Source organism: Paroedura picta, chromosome 11, assembly GCF_049243985.1.
Source record: "Paroedura picta isolate Pp20150507F chromosome 11, Ppicta_v3.0, whole genome shotgun sequence".
NCBI lineage: Eukaryota > Metazoa > Chordata > Lepidosauria > Squamata > Gekkonidae > Paroedura > Paroedura picta.
Genome location: NC_135379.1, coordinates 26,429,020 through 26,445,919, shown reverse-complemented (window position 1 = coordinate 26,445,919; position 16,900 = coordinate 26,429,020). Strand labels below are relative to the sequence as shown.

At 39.5% G+C, this 16,900-nt stretch overlaps 1 protein-coding gene across 4 annotated transcripts in view; it reads left to right on the top strand.

Moving 5' to 3' along the window:
- Positions 1 to 13,389, top strand: part of SNX13 (sorting nexin 13) — a 69,654-nt gene extending 56,265 nt beyond the window's left edge. For 3 of the 4 annotated variants that reach the window (XM_077304473.1, XM_077304470.1, XM_077304471.1), the window contains exons 21-26: positions 3,840 to 4,001; positions 6,039 to 6,110; positions 7,704 to 7,849; positions 9,371 to 9,439; positions 11,229 to 11,341; positions 12,603 to 13,389. In XM_077304473.1, coding sequence (XP_077160588.1) covers positions 3,840 to 4,001; positions 6,039 to 6,110; positions 7,704 to 7,849; positions 9,371 to 9,439; positions 11,229 to 11,341; positions 12,603 to 12,850 — 810 coding nt within the window. In that variant the 3' untranslated portion in view covers positions 12,851 to 13,389. The remainder of the gene's footprint in view (positions 1 to 3,839; positions 4,002 to 6,038; positions 6,111 to 7,703; positions 7,850 to 9,370; positions 9,440 to 11,228; positions 11,342 to 12,602) is intronic. The other variant, XM_077304474.1, reaches the window with a different exon arrangement.
- Positions 13,390 to 16,900: the final 3,511 nt, after the last annotated feature.

Below are 16,900 nucleotides of genomic sequence, written 5' to 3'. Positions count from 1 at the left end.
AAGACTGCTTTTTCAGAAGGCTGTTTCACATCAAAGAATCTATGGCACTAAGCACCAAATTTAAAAATGCAGCACTTTGTCCGAGCTGATCATTTACTGGTTTTGCTTGAAATTGATACCTTTGCAGATGATGGTTTATTCATTTTGAGAATTCTCTTGTATGGGTTAAGTACAGATTGCTGTAATACATTTTTAAATTTTTAATTAGCTAGTTAAAATGCATGTGTGCTGATAGTTATTCAAGCTTCCATAACTGCTTGGAAACTGAACTGACTTCTTTCTAAGGTATTAATTAAGTATTCAGAGCCACAAGATTGTCTTTATTGTTCCACAGTATGTGTTCCCCCCACTAATCTACATGTTACTCTACAGTGTGTGGTTTGCTTTAGGCACTCCCCGACATGCAGCCAGCTGGGTGACCTTGGGCTTGCCAAGGCGTTGATAAAGCTGTTCTGAGTAGGCATGTGCGATTCGGCCGCTTTGGCAGCCGTTCCCTCCGGGCACAGCCAGCACCGCGCCATGGGGGGGGGCGGTGCCGGCAGCGGTGTGACAGTGGGCGCAACCACGCAGGCACAGAATTCCGTGCCTGCGTGGTTGCGCCCACTGTCACACCGCTGCTGGCACCGCCCTCCCCCCCTCGCGGCGCTGGCTGCGCCCGGAGGGAACGGCCACCAAAGCGGCCGAATCACACAAGCCTAGTTCTGACCAAGCAGTGATATCAGGCCTCTCTCAGCCTCACCCACCTCACAGGGTGTCTGTTGTGGGGAGAGGAAAGGGAAGGTGACTGTAAGCCGCTTTGAGACTCCTTCGGGTAGAGAAAAGCGGCATATAAGAACCAACTATTCCTCTTTTTCTTTTTCTCCTTCTACAAGGTAATCTGTTCCCCAAAATTCCTCGCTGTAAGGCCATGAGACCATACCTTTTTCTCAAAAACTAATGGTCAAAATGTATTACGAGAACACAGGGAGAGCCCTGCTAGACCACTCCAGTAGTGCATTCTAGTCTTGTATCCTATGATTTCTAACTAATTGCTTTGGAGGCCACCAAACAAAGCATAGAGGCCTAGGGCCTTGTGTTGCTTTCTGTTGGATGGCTGCCTCCATTGGAGAGAAACTATCCATTGATGAATCCCCATGAATCCATCTCATCCCCTTCAGAAGCCCTCTGTCATTGTGACTGTGTCTTCTGGCAATGAATCACATAATTTAATTGTTAACTGTAGTTTCTATGATTAATTGCATTTCTGTTTCCTCCACACAAACTGGGCTTTAAAACCTTGATTTGATCCCAGTTCATGCAGAAGGAACCAATACTAATCTACCCAAGCACCTACATTTGAACATATGAGCTTCAAGCAGGGCTTCCTATGCTAGGAATATATCAGTCATGCTCTATGTGCAAGGAAAGGAGGGATGAGAGTGCATAAGAACATTCTGCATTTCTGCCTATCCTGGACAGAGGTTTGTTGTGACTTCTGGATGTGACCTGTGATTTCTCACTTGCAAACACTTAGGCAAGATTACTGTGCAATAATAAAATATAGGAACATTCATGGAAGCTCTAGGTTTTCACTTCCTCTCCTTGTGCTTAAATAGAAAATTAGTGACTTCCAATTGTTCATGTCTCCCTTGTTTTTATTCTTGTCCCCTAGAACAGGGTAATCAGCTGTGGTCCTCCAGATGTTCATGGACTACAATCTCCATGAGCCCCTGCCAGCATTTGCTGGCAGTGGCCCATGGGAATTGTAGTCCATGAACATCTGGAGGACCACAGGTTGACTACCCCTGCCCTAGAAGTTCACTGTGAACTGTTTTTATTGTTTGGATTATCTTAAATTGCCCTTTGGTGGGGCTGTGGGCACTTTCTTCTGTGATGATGGAAGTCCTGAATTCCAAGGAGTTTAAAAGTAGCGATGGTGGGCAGTAGTGCTCATTAAGAACTTGCAAGTTTGGAAGGGGAGCTGCTCTCCAGTTCAGCATAGTGGATAATATCATTTTAGAGAAATACTTAATCTCAGATAAATAATCTCAGATAAACCTAGGTCAAAGGCAGGGAGTTCAAGAGAAGCAGGGAGGTTTTGTACATGTAAGATTGTAAGAAAATAAATTCAGAATACCTGCATAGATGGATATAATAAGTATATTAACTAGGGTTAGGGAAGAACTGTACATTGCCCTGATCTGGCTGACCCAGTTTTGTCAGATCTTGGAAGCTGAGCAAGGACAGCCCCTGGTTAGTATTTCAATAGGGGGTCACCAAGTCCAGGGTAGTGATGTAGAAGCAAGCAATGGCAAACCACCTCTGAACAACCTCATGGGCCATAAATCAGCTATGACTTCATGGCGACCCCTCCCCCCAACAACTGTACATTACAATTAACTTGTCCCGTGCTGAAAATATCAGCCTCATCTCAGATCCCCCATCCCTTTTTACATTGTTAAGTAGAAATTACCTATATTCTTCTGTCACGGTGTTGTATCATATTGGCTGTCGTGGTGAAGGATGTATATAATCATGTGAAATCAGGGCATGGATAAATTCTGTTATATATGCACAGGTTACAGGAGGGAAGAACTCAGGCCTGGAATGTCTGCTGAAGACAGCAGCCCTCTGTTTATTGTATCAGGAAGTTCTGCCCAATTCTTATTTACTACACAATATTGTCGCCCTTCAAAATAACATGTTCACAGGATAATGTTTACTCAGTTAGACTCAATAGTTAATACATGCATTATTGGACCAAGAAACACTTGGCCTATTTTTCCCTTTGTTTAATTAATTTATGAATTGAGAACCAGCACAGTGTGGTGGTTAAAGAATGGTGGACTCTAATCCAGAGAGCTGGGTTTGATTTCCTATTCCTCAGCATGCTGTCAGCTGGGTGACCTTGGACTGGTCACAGTTCTCTTAGAGCTGTTCTTACATATCAGTTTTCTTAGAGCTCTCTCAGTCCCACCGACCTCACAGGATGTCTGTTGTGGGAGAGGAAGACAAAGTTGTTTGTAAGCGACTTTGGGACTCCTTGGGAAGTGAAAACTGGGATATAAAAAGCAGCGCTTCTAATTTTCTTCTTTTCGCTGAGTACCTGTTAATAATTTCCCTTTGGTTAGCAAAAAAATAATAGAAACGGAGGGTCAAAAAATAATTGCAGTGGGAACAAATCAACTGGGACTTAACTTTCCCAATCCAGATTTTATTATCTAGGGTAATATAAACTCTTCAAGGCTTGAGGTAGACAAATTTCCCCATCTTTCCCCCTAACTTACTCTTAACATTCTCCTGGAGCAGTGTTAATTATTAGCAGGCTAAGTTGTGGTACCGGATTTCTGCTGCTGCCATTAATTTATGGGGTTTTGAGGGGAGGTTTTTGCATACCTACCAAGTCCTATAAATAAGTTGAAAACCATAAATCTTGGGGTAGTCTGGCACCATGCACCTTACCATTTGATGTAATAATGATTTATTCATTAGAAATCTAAATGCACAGATGCATACTATCATAAGAAAAATGAAAATCCTTGCCCTTAGACCCTTCAGTCTAAATTTAAATTGGGATTGAGGGAAAGAGACAGTAAGTGAGGGGTGTTGGGGAAGTATTGTGCAGAAGATGCCGTTCTTCATGTAGTGGTTATGATTCCCCTGCTCTCACTGCTCGTAGCCAAGTTCGTCTATTACAGTGAGCTTTTATAGATGCTTGAAAATACTACCAAAAATATGTAGTAATGGTTTTGTATTACTGTTCCCCAAAACAGTGTGACTTTTCTAGTGCACATTACAGGGTGACTGTAGTCGTAATCCTCATAGACTTATGCAATCGTGGTAAATGTTTTCCTCTTCAGATGGACACATTTGTAAACCCACTGCGTAATTCTATGAGAAATGTTTCAAATGCTGTCAAGTCCCTCCCTGACAGCTTGACAGAGGGGATGACTAAAATGTCAGACAACATGGGCAAAATATCAGAAAGATTGGGACAAGACATAAAGCAATCATTTTTCAAGGTAAGATTGCATTGAAGTAATAAATAGCAGACTGTTCCATTTGGGGCTGCCTCATTTTGACCAAGCAAGGATATGGGAAACACAGAATTGCATAAGACTTGTATCAGTAGTGTTGGCTTGTTTTTTAATGGAAGTTTGAAAGGCAAAAAACTTCCACAGTTGTTCTGAAAATTGGAAATTCTTTCCCAGTTTTATTTTGAAATTCAAGGCAGAACTGTCTGCTTTAAGATAGCGAAATCTGTTATATGCTGCATTTCTTCTGTCATAGGCACTGAGCTCTCTGCTTCCTCTTTAACCTGGAGAAGTCTGGTGTTTTATACAGCACCTGACTTTACACAGCAGATGATGGAACAGGAAACTTCCTGCACTCAGATATTTTCAGAAAGAACGGAAATGAACAGTTATTTATTGCATCTGGTCTAAGGCAGCTTCTGTTTTGCTGTGGTGATTGTTCATTTCTTTATTTCAGATCCTTTTTTCATCAGAGAGGTTCTGATGTATGAGGAGTATCATTGTGTAAAATGTCATGCCGTAGGAAAGATCTGGGGGGCTTTTTTGTATGCAAGTATAAGCAGCTTCCTTTTTATCACGAGGAACCATTATTTCTCTGAAACTGTGTTGAATAGGCTTGGAGTATCATTTTCTCTATGGGTGGCAATCTGTTTTGTGTCCTTTCCTTTTTGTCCTGTCATAAGCATGCTGCATATGTTGTTGTGCCATGTTACAGGGGTTGATTTTTTCAAACACATGTAAATTCCATCCGAAATAAGGAGACATTTAGGGCCTGTTTCCTGCCAGTCTTAAAAATGTGTGCTTGCATCTTCAGGCTTCTTATCCCTTCCTGCAAACTTCTCCAAACAGTACACATGGCCTTTATGTCAACACTTGTTCCAAATCATTCTGACAATGACTAAATTACTGAAAAATGGGGCTTATGGCTACCCGGTTGTTTCCTTTCTTGTTTCCACTTACTGGCTGCAATCAAGAGCTTTGCCATTTTCTAGTGCACACTTACTGTTCTACCTTAACAGGGAATGCTCAGTGTACTTTGTATTTGGGGCACCCTTGCTTGCGTCAAGCTCCTGAATGTATTAGTGCTCCACATTTGCACTAGAGACACTGGATGGGGGCAAATGTCTGAAGCAATTTCCCTCCATTTTGCTAGTGACATTGCTTTTTCATTAGTTCCCCTTCCCCTCTGAATATGGTACATCTAACCCATTTAGCTTTGTCATTGCTAACTCAGCTTCTGCTCTGTCATACATCAATGCATCTTTCTATTTAAAAAGAATATTTCAAGTGTATAAAGTTTGAAAAATGAATGACGTAAGGTGCATGGCAATCACAAGCCAAGGGTAATGGGTATCTTCTATTTCTTCTTCCTTTCCCTCCCTAGTTCTCATCTTGTTTGTACTGCATGAATCAGCATTTGTGTTACTTTATGCTAAGTAATACATGTCTAACAACAGATCTAATAGAATCGGTAGTGAATATTCCTAACCTATGAGTTAAACTGGATTAAAATGTATATTGTACGTGTATTTTAACTTGTTTTATATTGTTTGAATGATGTGTTTTTGTTTGGCTTCACTGGTTTTTAAGATGTATTTTTATTAAGTATTTTTTTAATCAGCTGCCTTGGTGATCCTGCTGAGGACAGAAAAGCTCATGTATAAATTCCTTAAATAACAATAATAATAATATGAAACCAGAAAAGTACTAGATTGATTTATCAGTATAAAAGTATATTTGCATGTATAAAATCTGCTTTGGTCTGTTTAGAAATAGCACACAGAGTTTGTATGTGCGTGTAGTTCTCATAGGATTTTTTCGCTGTAACTTAATACTGGTCATTGTCAAGAAATTGGCATTAGATTAGCAGTAGATTTGCACTGCATCTTAACTTGTTACGTTTATGTGCTAGTTTTAAAATTATCTGCAGTGTTGAATTCTCTACAGTTCTTTGGCTTTAAAGGGTGTGTGTGTGTGTCATTTGCTACTGCAGCTGTTTTTCAAGTATTTCTCTTTGGGATTTAGGAGTCTCCTTTAATGCAGAAGACATATGTTGATCCGGAACATAGCCGTGTTGGAGCACAACTTGAGGACGTTGTGAGTTTGTTGTCTTCTCGTTTTGAGCTGAAGTCATTATTGAGTGAATTGCACCTTACTAAATGAATTAGATGCTCTTTGTGTGTAGTTTTACTTAGAGAACTACTGCAAGTTGTGGTTAAATTACATTCCATAGCTGAAATCCTAAAATCTACTATAGGAGGACCTAAGGATTTGGTCATGCCCACACTGATGTAACTGTTTCCCTGTTGCCAGTATACCATGACCCAAGCTGTTTCTGAAATTCATTTGGTATTTGGAATGGATGGCTCCTATTTTAGAAATGCCTCAAATCACTTGGGCTTGTATAACTAATTACGCAATTCTTTGGATCCCAGTCTATATATGTTTATAAAAACTGAAAGCCTACATGATTTTATATGCTAACAGCATGTAAATGATTTGACTAATGCTGTGTTCTCAGTTTAAATGTAACAGTTTTCATAAATATATCTTTTAAGAATAAATGCTGTGCTAGTCATGATACAATTAAATGTAAGGCATTGCAGGAAAACATGACCATAATACAGAAGCTGAAAAAGTTGAATCCCTGATGTTCGTCAAAGCTGTGCAGTTTTCCAGTGTTCTGGTTGAAACATTGATGAAATATGTGAGAATCAGTTGAGAAAAAAATCTTTTATCTTTAATAAGGACAGTCTGTAAGATTACTACGGATTATATACAGATTTGTCATGGTTACAAATCCGCACCTGTTCTACACTTCACTTTTTTAAACTTCCTACATCAAAGCATTCCAGTTTATACTCCTGTATACCAACTATGGCTTTGTACATGACATCTTTCATGTTATGCATTTTTAATTATCCTGAGGTTTGCCTATCTACATATTCATTTTTGATGTATGCAGAATTTCTGTGGCAAGGATTGATGGATTTTGTGGCGTTTGCATTGCGGTATCCCTCAATTCAAGATACTTTGCAGTTGTGTTCTTAGAACTGCCCTTTGCCCTTTTTGCTTAGCAAAACATACTGAAACATGATAAAAATTGCAAACTCAGTTTATGAAAAAACATGGGGATAATCTAAAGTTTAAAATAAAAATTCCAATAGGTGAGCTATTCAAAGTTAGTTTTTTATTATATTCCTGTGATTTTATTTTGCATGCTCTAGACATAATGGGGGTGTTATTCAATTTTAAGTTTTATAATATAAGAACACCTAAAAGCAGGAACTTGAAGTAAAGTGCTATATGTTGCTTTTGCATACTTTTTGCAAGTGCTGATGGCCTACACAGCAATTTATGCAATGTTAGACTATGTCTCGGGAGGGAGAGAGTTTTTAATAGGTAAACACATAGTAGCTAAGAGACTATTTTCTGTGCTGAGCAGCAAAGCCAAAACATGTTCATGAAGAAGTAATATTTGTTTGTTTGAGCTGAAGTTTTCCATTATGCTTGTACTTTTGAAAAAAACAAGTTGTTTGGAGCTATTTTATGACTCATTACAAAAAATGTGGTCAAGGTTAATGTGTCCATTTCAAGATTTTTTCTTCAGTGATAAGCATTACTAAAAGCCTCTCAAGAGGGTTACCAGTTCTGTTAAAAATGTGGGTTTTTTCCTCCTTAATTTACTAGGTGGATGACACAATCCCCCTTAGAATAATGCTGCTACTTATGGATGAAGTCTTTGATCTGAAGGAGAGGAATCAGTGGTTACGAAGAAATATTAAAAACTTGCTTCAGCAGCTTATTAGAGCAATGCATGGAGACACGCTAAATAAGTACTGCCTTTATTGTCCAAATTCTTAAACATGTTAATATTATGTGCATACAGAAACTGTTCTTTTAAAGAAAACTTTATTTAAAAGGCTATTTAATTACAATTAGTATTATGTCACATTTAGAGAGTGAGCCATGTTAGTCTGTCATCCTTAATATGTTCCTCTTAATATTTGTGAAACATCCTGGGGGCTTGAATGAGTCCGGGGTGTCCAAGTTGGAATAGGGCCAATCAGGGTGTGGCCAGCAAAGCTGGCTGCATCCTAATTGGCCCTGCCACCACAGCTCCTGCCCTCCTTCCCTGGATGCTAGCCACTTTGCTCTCAGACACCTAAGAGAGAAACACAGAGAGCCCTACCAAACTGTGAATGACACCTGATTACCTGCTATGGCTCCTGCTACAAGGGAGAGAGAGACAGATACAAACTGCAAACGAGCCTTGATTCCTTGCTAGACCGAGCCCTGATTACCTCCTGTGGCTCTTGCTGCAAGAGAGAGAGATCTGCACCTGCCGGTGTCCCCTGGGTCCTAGCGCCCATTTCTTTCCTGGTTGCAATGGGCTTTCTTGCTAGTAGCAAAAATAGAAGTTCAGTGGATAACTTAAAAGACTAGATTTATTCTAGCATGAGTTTTTGTGAGTTAGTGCTCACTTCATGTATCATCTGGAGAAGTGAACTCTGGTTCATGAAAGCTATTGCTGAAATAAATAAATAGAAATTATAGTGTTATTACACTGGTGGGTCAAGGACATATTCCAGCTGCATGGAAAGGCCAGCCTATCAGTGTCTGAGTCTTTCCTCAACAGAGATGACTGCTTCTTCCCAATGTTATTAAAACTATGCAGGGGAATTGTAGCTGTTCCTATGCAGTTTTCTCCTTGATGTAATGTCATCCAGTTCCTATTACTCCTGAGTCTCTGGGCTCTTTTTTCCTTTATCCCAATAGTTTATGGACTGGCTGAGATCCATTGTGGGAACATAGCACACCCCCCCACACCCCAATCTCAGGGTCAGTGTTATGTATTGAAATAAGAGTAGATTTGCATTGGTGAGATATGTGGTATCTGTATTTCACTGTGAAGTTTAGCAGCTGGACTTGTGCTAATCAGCACCTCTCAGGTATCTGGCATGTTGTGCGGCAATATTGTGAGTTCAAAATTGCTTCAGCCAGTACCAAAGGTTCATTGCAGGAGTTTTCTTTGGAAAGTAATGCATTGAATATTGTTACTTTTGTACTGAAATGTATTAAAGGTTCTCTGCCAAAGCTAAATGTGTTCTAGCCATTTTCACACAAAGGTTCCGAAACATTCAGCGGCTGCAGGCCCGTTAACTCTCTCTTCCAGATTTTGTATTGTGCCAGAAGTATCGGTCCCCCTCCTCTTTCAGCTATCATTGTTCAAGGAGGGTTGGGTTAGAAACAGTGGCCTGATTTCTTTGACACATTTGTTTTCTATTGAAGACTCTTAAGCGTTATCTTTGGTTTAAAATCATGAAAGCGAAAATTTATGCCCATCTTCATTTCAGAAAAATAGTTGATCATGTTGATTGGATGACCTCTCCTGAACAAGTTGCAGATGCAGTGAAACGGTTCAGGTATGTTCATTTTGTACATGCTGTGTTCAAAGCAAGAGATATTTCATGCCCAAATGGATATATATAACCATGCTACATGAATGGACAGCTTGTGTATTTTACATTAGAACTAGTAAATCACCCTGGGCTTTAAAAAGATAGCTTTCTAGAAAGCCAGTATTTGTTTTTAAAAAATGCTGGTCTGTAATTCTGTCCACTTGCTCAGTCTTCTTAACCTATGTGTGAATTAATTCCACTCAGTTATTTCAGCTCACAGGTGGCTTATTCTACCATTGCCTGTTCTTAGACATTTTCTGTTACTGCACCCATTCATTAGAATGAGCTTCCAAAGTCAGTGTGAAAAGTTCTATCAGTCTTTTGGAATGCTTGCAGAGCTATCCAGTTTCACAAGAATTTTTCCTGAACTTTCACAGGACTTTCCCTTTTGATGATTGATCCAATGTTATGGCCTGTTTGTTTTAAAGTTTGTTGGTTTTAATATGAATTTGCATTTATCATATACAGCATAGAACTACTTAAAAATTAGTATTAAACATTCTTACTACCAGTGTGTTTGTTTTGTAGTAATATAGCATTGCAAATATATTATTCATCATACTCAACTTGGTGGCATAGCCTTTTTGGGCACTGTATATTGTGCAAAACTCATCTCAAGCACAAAGCTATGCATGTATCTCAAAGGTTTGGTAATGGATTTACCTGTATTTTACAGTAGCATACTTGTATGGCATTGTCCAGTTGTAGAGCAATCCACAATCTGGAAACTGCACTTAGCTACCACACACATGAAACTGCCTTATATTGAATCATGCCCTCAATCCACAATAGTCAGCATTGTCTACTCAGACTGGCACTGGCTTTCCAGGGTCTCAGGCCAAGGTCTTCCACATCACCTTCTTCCAGATCTTTTAACTGGAGATACCTGGGATTGAACCGGAGGCCTTCTGCTTTCCAAGCAGAGGCTCTACCTCTGAGCCAGAGCCCTTGCCTCTTTCCGCCAAGCTTGACATATTCTGCATAGGAAGGGGGGGAAATTATACCAAGGAACTATATTGTCCTGTTTTTTTGCTGAAGCTGCAACTGAAGGTATCGATTGTGTTGTTCATGGTTGTCTGTAGATTGGGACTGGAACTCATTCTGTCATCCTAATACATTCCTTTGACTTTTCTGTGTTTTGCCCAGTGAACCTGTTCTCTCACAGTCAGGAAAGTGAATACTAAACGGATAGAATGGCATAGCAGTGAGAGACTAATGCAATCCCCATTTCACCATGAGGTTTAGTAGGTGACCTTAGGCTATATGCCTTCTTTCAGCCTAATGTGATGGCTGTTAAAGTGGGAGAGGGCTCTTTGGAGAAAATAAATACAATAATTACTGAGGTGGGGAGAGAATCTTAAGGCCAGCTACTGTTTTCCTTAGTTGTACAGTTTTCCTACATAGAAGGTTGTGTTCTTCTTCTCTATATGGATGGCTTAAGGTTCTAGTAACTCTGTAGCTTTTCTCACATTTAACGATTATGCAAACTCTTGCAGATGCCCCAGTCTGATATTGTTCCTTTGCCTTTCTTTTGTTCTGACCGCTTTAGTTTCAGGAGCAGCCATTCTCATGCAGTGAGAGTCCAAAAATAAGCACCAATTGATCTTTTTAAACATCTCTTCATATACTGAGTGTTTAACACCCACCTCTAATGTTGGTGTCCTAAAAATGTTCTTGATGTGTTCTTGAGGATTGTTTTTTTTTTAACCAATCTAACATGATTTTCCTATTAATCCATAAACTTTGCTTACAGAGATGCCTTTTGGCCCAATGGTATTTTAGCTGAGGCTGTTCCACGCAGAGACAAAGCCATCAGAATGCGAACAAGAATAGCTGGGAAAACAAAACTACTAGGAATAATGCCAGGTGGGTGAAATATTGAATTCAAATTGTTATTGTTATCCCAAATGCTCTGAGAAGAATGGGGAAATTGGTTTTTTGAAAAGATAATTAGCAAGGATCTTTTGCTTAGTGTACAAGATAATTAAGCTGTTCAGGAATCCAAGGCAGAGCACAAATACCTTTAAAAATAAGAATATAGTTTTATTTAAGGAATAATACACAGAAAAACACTAAGCACAATCGCACTGCACATGTGGCAGGAGAAAATTAGATAGGAAATTGTTAAGTTTGGGCAAGAGGACAGCAAGGATCATCCAATTACCCATTTAGGCTTGGAGCATGTATTATGAAAAAGTTGGGTATGTCAAGGGAGGGAGGCAGGGCAACACGAATGAGTTGGCATCCGAGTGGGACATCACCAGAAGGGAGTGCGAGCACACTGGGAGCCCAAAGGAAAGGTTTATATAGCCTTTCCTTAGCCAGATACATGGCAAAAAGTCACATAGGCTTTTGAACAAAAGGGGTATAGGTGCCCTTTTGATGTGATGACCAAAAGGTTGATTGATCCAAGATGTCCAGCATCAAAGAAAATGATCTGGGAAACTTTGGACCTAGTTTGATATTGTAATATTTAGGTGAATACAATAAGGCAACAAAACTCTTGGCATGCTGGCATTATGTTGGATGGGTAGGAAGGGGATTCAGAGCTAAGAAAGCACTTGAGATCTGCCGTTTCCCATGGTTGCACGACACTGAATAATTGGGTGGGGAGGATCAGGAAAGAGGATGCTCTTTTGAAGATTTCAGGCAGTGTGGACGTGTTTCCCATGGATGCAGGGATGATGAGTTCATAAGAGGGGTCAGCTAGTTATGCCAGGCTTCACTGATGCTCTCTGTTGGGAAGGTTGGCCTGACTTTGCTCTTTGTCTCGGCCAGAGCAAATGTCCAGAGTCCAGAGTCTTGATTGAAGAAGCACACAAGTGCTAGTCTCATCTCACAAGGCAGTCTGTTGTCGGAGGTACCTGTACAGGGGTCTGGTACCATAGGTAACCTTATGACTTGAGTCAAAGTAGGAAATGTTTTCAGTAATACAGTGCTTTTTTACCTGCAACTGAGCAATATATTCAGATGTCAGATGTCATTGTATTTCTCTAAAGAATTTTTCTTCAATTCATTAGTGTGAATTCTCATTGTTTTTGTGATACTTCTTTGAACGTCTTAAGAAACTGCAATGCAGTTTGTTGTTGTTACAGAACTTAATTGTATGTCTTTGTGATTTGTCTAGATGAGTTGAAGCATATCCTTGGGGCTGAGACAACAAGGAAAGGCATTCTCCGTGTCTTTGAAATGTTTCAGCATACCCAGCTGAACAAGAGGATGGTGTATGTCTTTCTGGAGGGCTTTTTGGAAACTTTATTTCCAATGTATAAATTCCGTGAGCTCTTCAACAAACTGCATTCCCATTCAAAGCAGATGCAGCGATACAAGCATAGACCACAATCTACACAAGCGCCTTCTTTACAAAAAAGGTGACACTCCAAACTATTACGTTGGTGTTCACTTGCCCGGGTTCTGGGCAAATTCTCTGGGGCTTAAAACTCTCATGCTGTTATTTCTGCACCAGTCTTTTAGTGTCACATATTAGATTATTAATACATCCATACAAATGTGGTTCTTCTCATCCTTCATCTATAACCTAACCACTATGCCATGAACTGGGTTCATGTGTCTTAAATGATTTGGTGCGTTGTCATGCAACATTGAGAAGCATACTGGCCTGGTCTGTGAGAACATCTGTTCCTTCCACTCCTGACAGAATTGATGATTGCCAGCAGTGAAAAAGTGCTAGACTGTCCACTGGGAGATAAGTAAAGCACAAACTATGGTGATAGCAATGGAAGACTCGGCTGCTTCGCTTGCAACTGGGAGATTGTGCAATGTGAGAATCAGGGGTGATTTGATTTGCATCATGACTGTTGCTGTAAGTCTTGGTCAGCAGCTCTGGACAAGTGGACCTAGCAGGAAGTCTTTTGGAGCAGCTGTTTCTGAAAAATATTGTTATCCCCCCCCCCCCCCCAAAAAAACCTACACTTGCTAAATAAAAACTGTGAAATTATGACACAAAATCCCTTATTAACAATCCCCACCTTGGGTTCAGAAAATAAACTAAACAGGCATTCTTGGTTGGGTTTATTATTCAGTGGGGAAGGGCAGAAGTATAGGGAAAATAAACAGTGATATGGATTAGCATCTCTATATGCAATTTGAATATAATTTTAAAAGAAAAGACTCATAATAGTGACCTGCTAAAGGGAGGAGTGGGTGTCTAGAAAAAAGGGGGCTCTTTTAAAAGAGGGGAGAAGCAAATTATAACATAATCCCACTGAGAACCTTTTTCAAAGGACTCTACTGTATGCCATTTAAAGTCACCCTAAGATACCTTTAAGCATGTACAACTCATGTGGAAAACTACTAAAATAACTTGGTTTCTTACTGACAAGAAAGTCTTCAGGACTTCATTAAACAGTCATATGCAAACAATTGCAGATTCCTGAATGCACCATTGTGTATATATGAAAATAAGAGACACAACTACAATATTTTTTTAAATAACGATCTTTTTTATTTTTTTGCATAATGTAAAATTTTAATAAATAAACCTCTTCTACACAAAAAGCCCCCTGTCTACTATCCTCTTTACTTCCAAACATAATGTCTAATTGATTGAGAATGAAGTAATAATTGACTACACTTGCTTAGCCTTAATTCATCTTGGACGTAGCACCTCCTTTTCTGACTTTTCCTGAGCACGTTTGACCACCAAGGAATTATTACTAGATATAAACCTCCAAATATAGTGGAAAGTGCAAACATTGTAAGATAAGAAGTATTTAATACTCTCATAATAAGCATATTTCTTAAAAGAAAATTAATGGGCATGAACTAGTTCATTAGCCAAAATTCTCCACAAACTTGCTTGACCTGGTTTGTAGTCTCAGCCAGTGTTCGGGGAAGGCACCTTTACTGCACTTTTGTTCTGATTGGTTCAGCTGTTCAGGATATTTAAACCGATCTGAGCACGGCGGGTACCCTTTTAGCTGTTAAAATTAAATGGCTGTGAACCATATAGCCTGTCTGTTTTGCACCTCTACCCCAACACTTCCAAGCTAGGAGAAGCAAAATGGACTGGTGAAATGGCTCACAACCTATCAGCCCTGCTGTTAGGCTGAAATGGCTGCCAGCTATTTAAACCTAACAGCTTCATGGGCCCATCCATCAGCTGTTAGGTTTAAATGGCCATGAGCCATTAGAGATGCCCATTGCTTCCCCCCATCCATTTTGGTTCAAAGCTGGTAGAAAGGGGGTCCAAATTGGCCAGTTTGAGAAAATTTCAGTTTGCCTCAGAAGCCACTCTCAAGGTTTGTCTCAAAGTTTGTGTTCATCCCTACAATTCAGAACTTCAAGATCTTTGAACTAAGGTCCTTATATAGTAACTTAAAGTTTAAAATAAAATCGTTCAGACCTTGGAGGAGGAAAGGGAAGGTCCAGTGAGACATACCCAAGAAGGGCAGCTGTTTGAGGCCTGAATAAGCAGATCTCCTATTAATTTCCTGCCCCCTACTTAGACTCTCTCTGTACTATGATGAGGGTGGTCATGCTGTAATAGAAATTTTTACCATAATTGTTACAGTATGCATGTGTTCAGGTGCATTTTTTCTTTATATCTGCATACTATACACTTAATCCCTTATACCAATAAAAGGAAAGCTAAGATAACATGTGAAGTATCAGTTTCCTCATGTCTGTCATTCCCATGTTCTTAAGTAAAGGTAGCAATTAAAATGCTAACAAATATTCTCTGGGCTAAATTAGACATGTAATCAGAATCTACTTACTTTTGAAAATTTAAGCTACTGCATGGAACTTTTAATGTGATCAAGAAAGTGGCCTTGCAAGGTATTTTTCTTCCATTCTCCCCTCTGTTTTCCCTTCAGAATTTCCCCTAAGCTGTGTGTCGTCTTCCCACAGTACTAAGAGAAGCTGGGGGAGGGGGGGGGATGCCACCAAAGCAAAGGTTGATGCCTCTCTTATTTCTGTTTTCTTGATCAAATTAGAGCACGATGCAACCGCTTGGAAATGTTTAAAAACAAAAGAGCTATCCAAGTCTGCTTTGACCCTCATGCTCATATTTCCAACAATTCTGGTGGTTCACGTGTTGGTCTGTGACCTAGTTCTTACTAAGGTGATAAACTGTCCTGGGACTGTACCACTTCAGACATAATTAAATACATCACAAACAAGAAATTGTTCCACATGGTGAGCTGACAGTTATGTCCTAGATTTTTCCTTGCATGCTAGTTTTCTATGTGCAGGGATTTTTTTCTTTTATGACAAGCATTGAACATATATAAATGTGAAGCTGCTTTACATAGTCAGGATATTGACCCAGTTGGCTCAGTATTGTCTGCTCTGACTGGCAGCTGTTCTCAGGCCTTCCCAGCAACTGCTGCCCAAGAGCCTATAAGGGATTGCAAAGCCATGTGCTTCTGAGCCCCGTGTGAGTCTGAAATGATACATCTCAGTAACAGATTTATTATTGTATGGAGAAAAAGGTCACCATCACTTCTGGGGGCCAATATACGTTGGTATATTATACGTTGCTCCTACAACTGCTTTTAAGTCCAAATAAAAATGTCAGGAGACTGCATCCCAGATCTGCTTTGAGATGTATTTTGGCCTCTGATGTCTGCATGTTCTTCTAGCCCAGTCAATGTCTAGCATGGTAAAACACTGTAGTCTACATGGAATATTGGATACCAAAAGCATGGTGGGTGTATATAAATAATAACAGGACCCAAGTATATGACATTTCGAATCCTTGATTTTTTGAATTAATACTCTGTTTAGTTTACAGTACTTCAGAATGGAAATAAGGCAAATAAACATGTAGTGCCTCTTATCTGTAGGCATTTGTATTAGGCTACAGAATCAGACTCAACTGTTGAATTTTTAAAGTTGTTTCAATATCTATAGAATCTTGAACTGTGTGAGTGGAACATAATGCTGTGTCATTTCATTTAATGCATTTTCTACATATAGATAAGCTCTTGTCACCCGTGTTTAAGTTCAGAGTGTCTCTGTAGGCAGGAACCATCCATTATGTCTCTCCCTGTTTAACTACTGTGTATGGTTCACATGTTGTCCCTGCACATTACATCAGCTGTGAGTCATTTACAACTTTCAAAGCCCGTAAAATTGATTGTGTAAATGTCTAGTCAGGTATGTCCTGGCATAAAATTGCTGTGACCAGCCTCTGAAAATAAATGTGCCATTGTCCAACAAAATGCACTTACTTTAGCCTTAATTAAAAGAAAATGAACAATAAAGGTGGAATATTCCACATGGGCCATCATGAAATTTTTGCTGCTGGTGTTTGCTAGAACTAAAAATGATTAATGCTACCAGAATGTGTACCGGTTATTGTTGTGTTTTTTTTTAAGTAAAATATGGATTCCACAATCTCAGTTTTAATTTTAGTGCAATATTTTCATGTAATGCATGTGTATTTGAATAACTGTATAC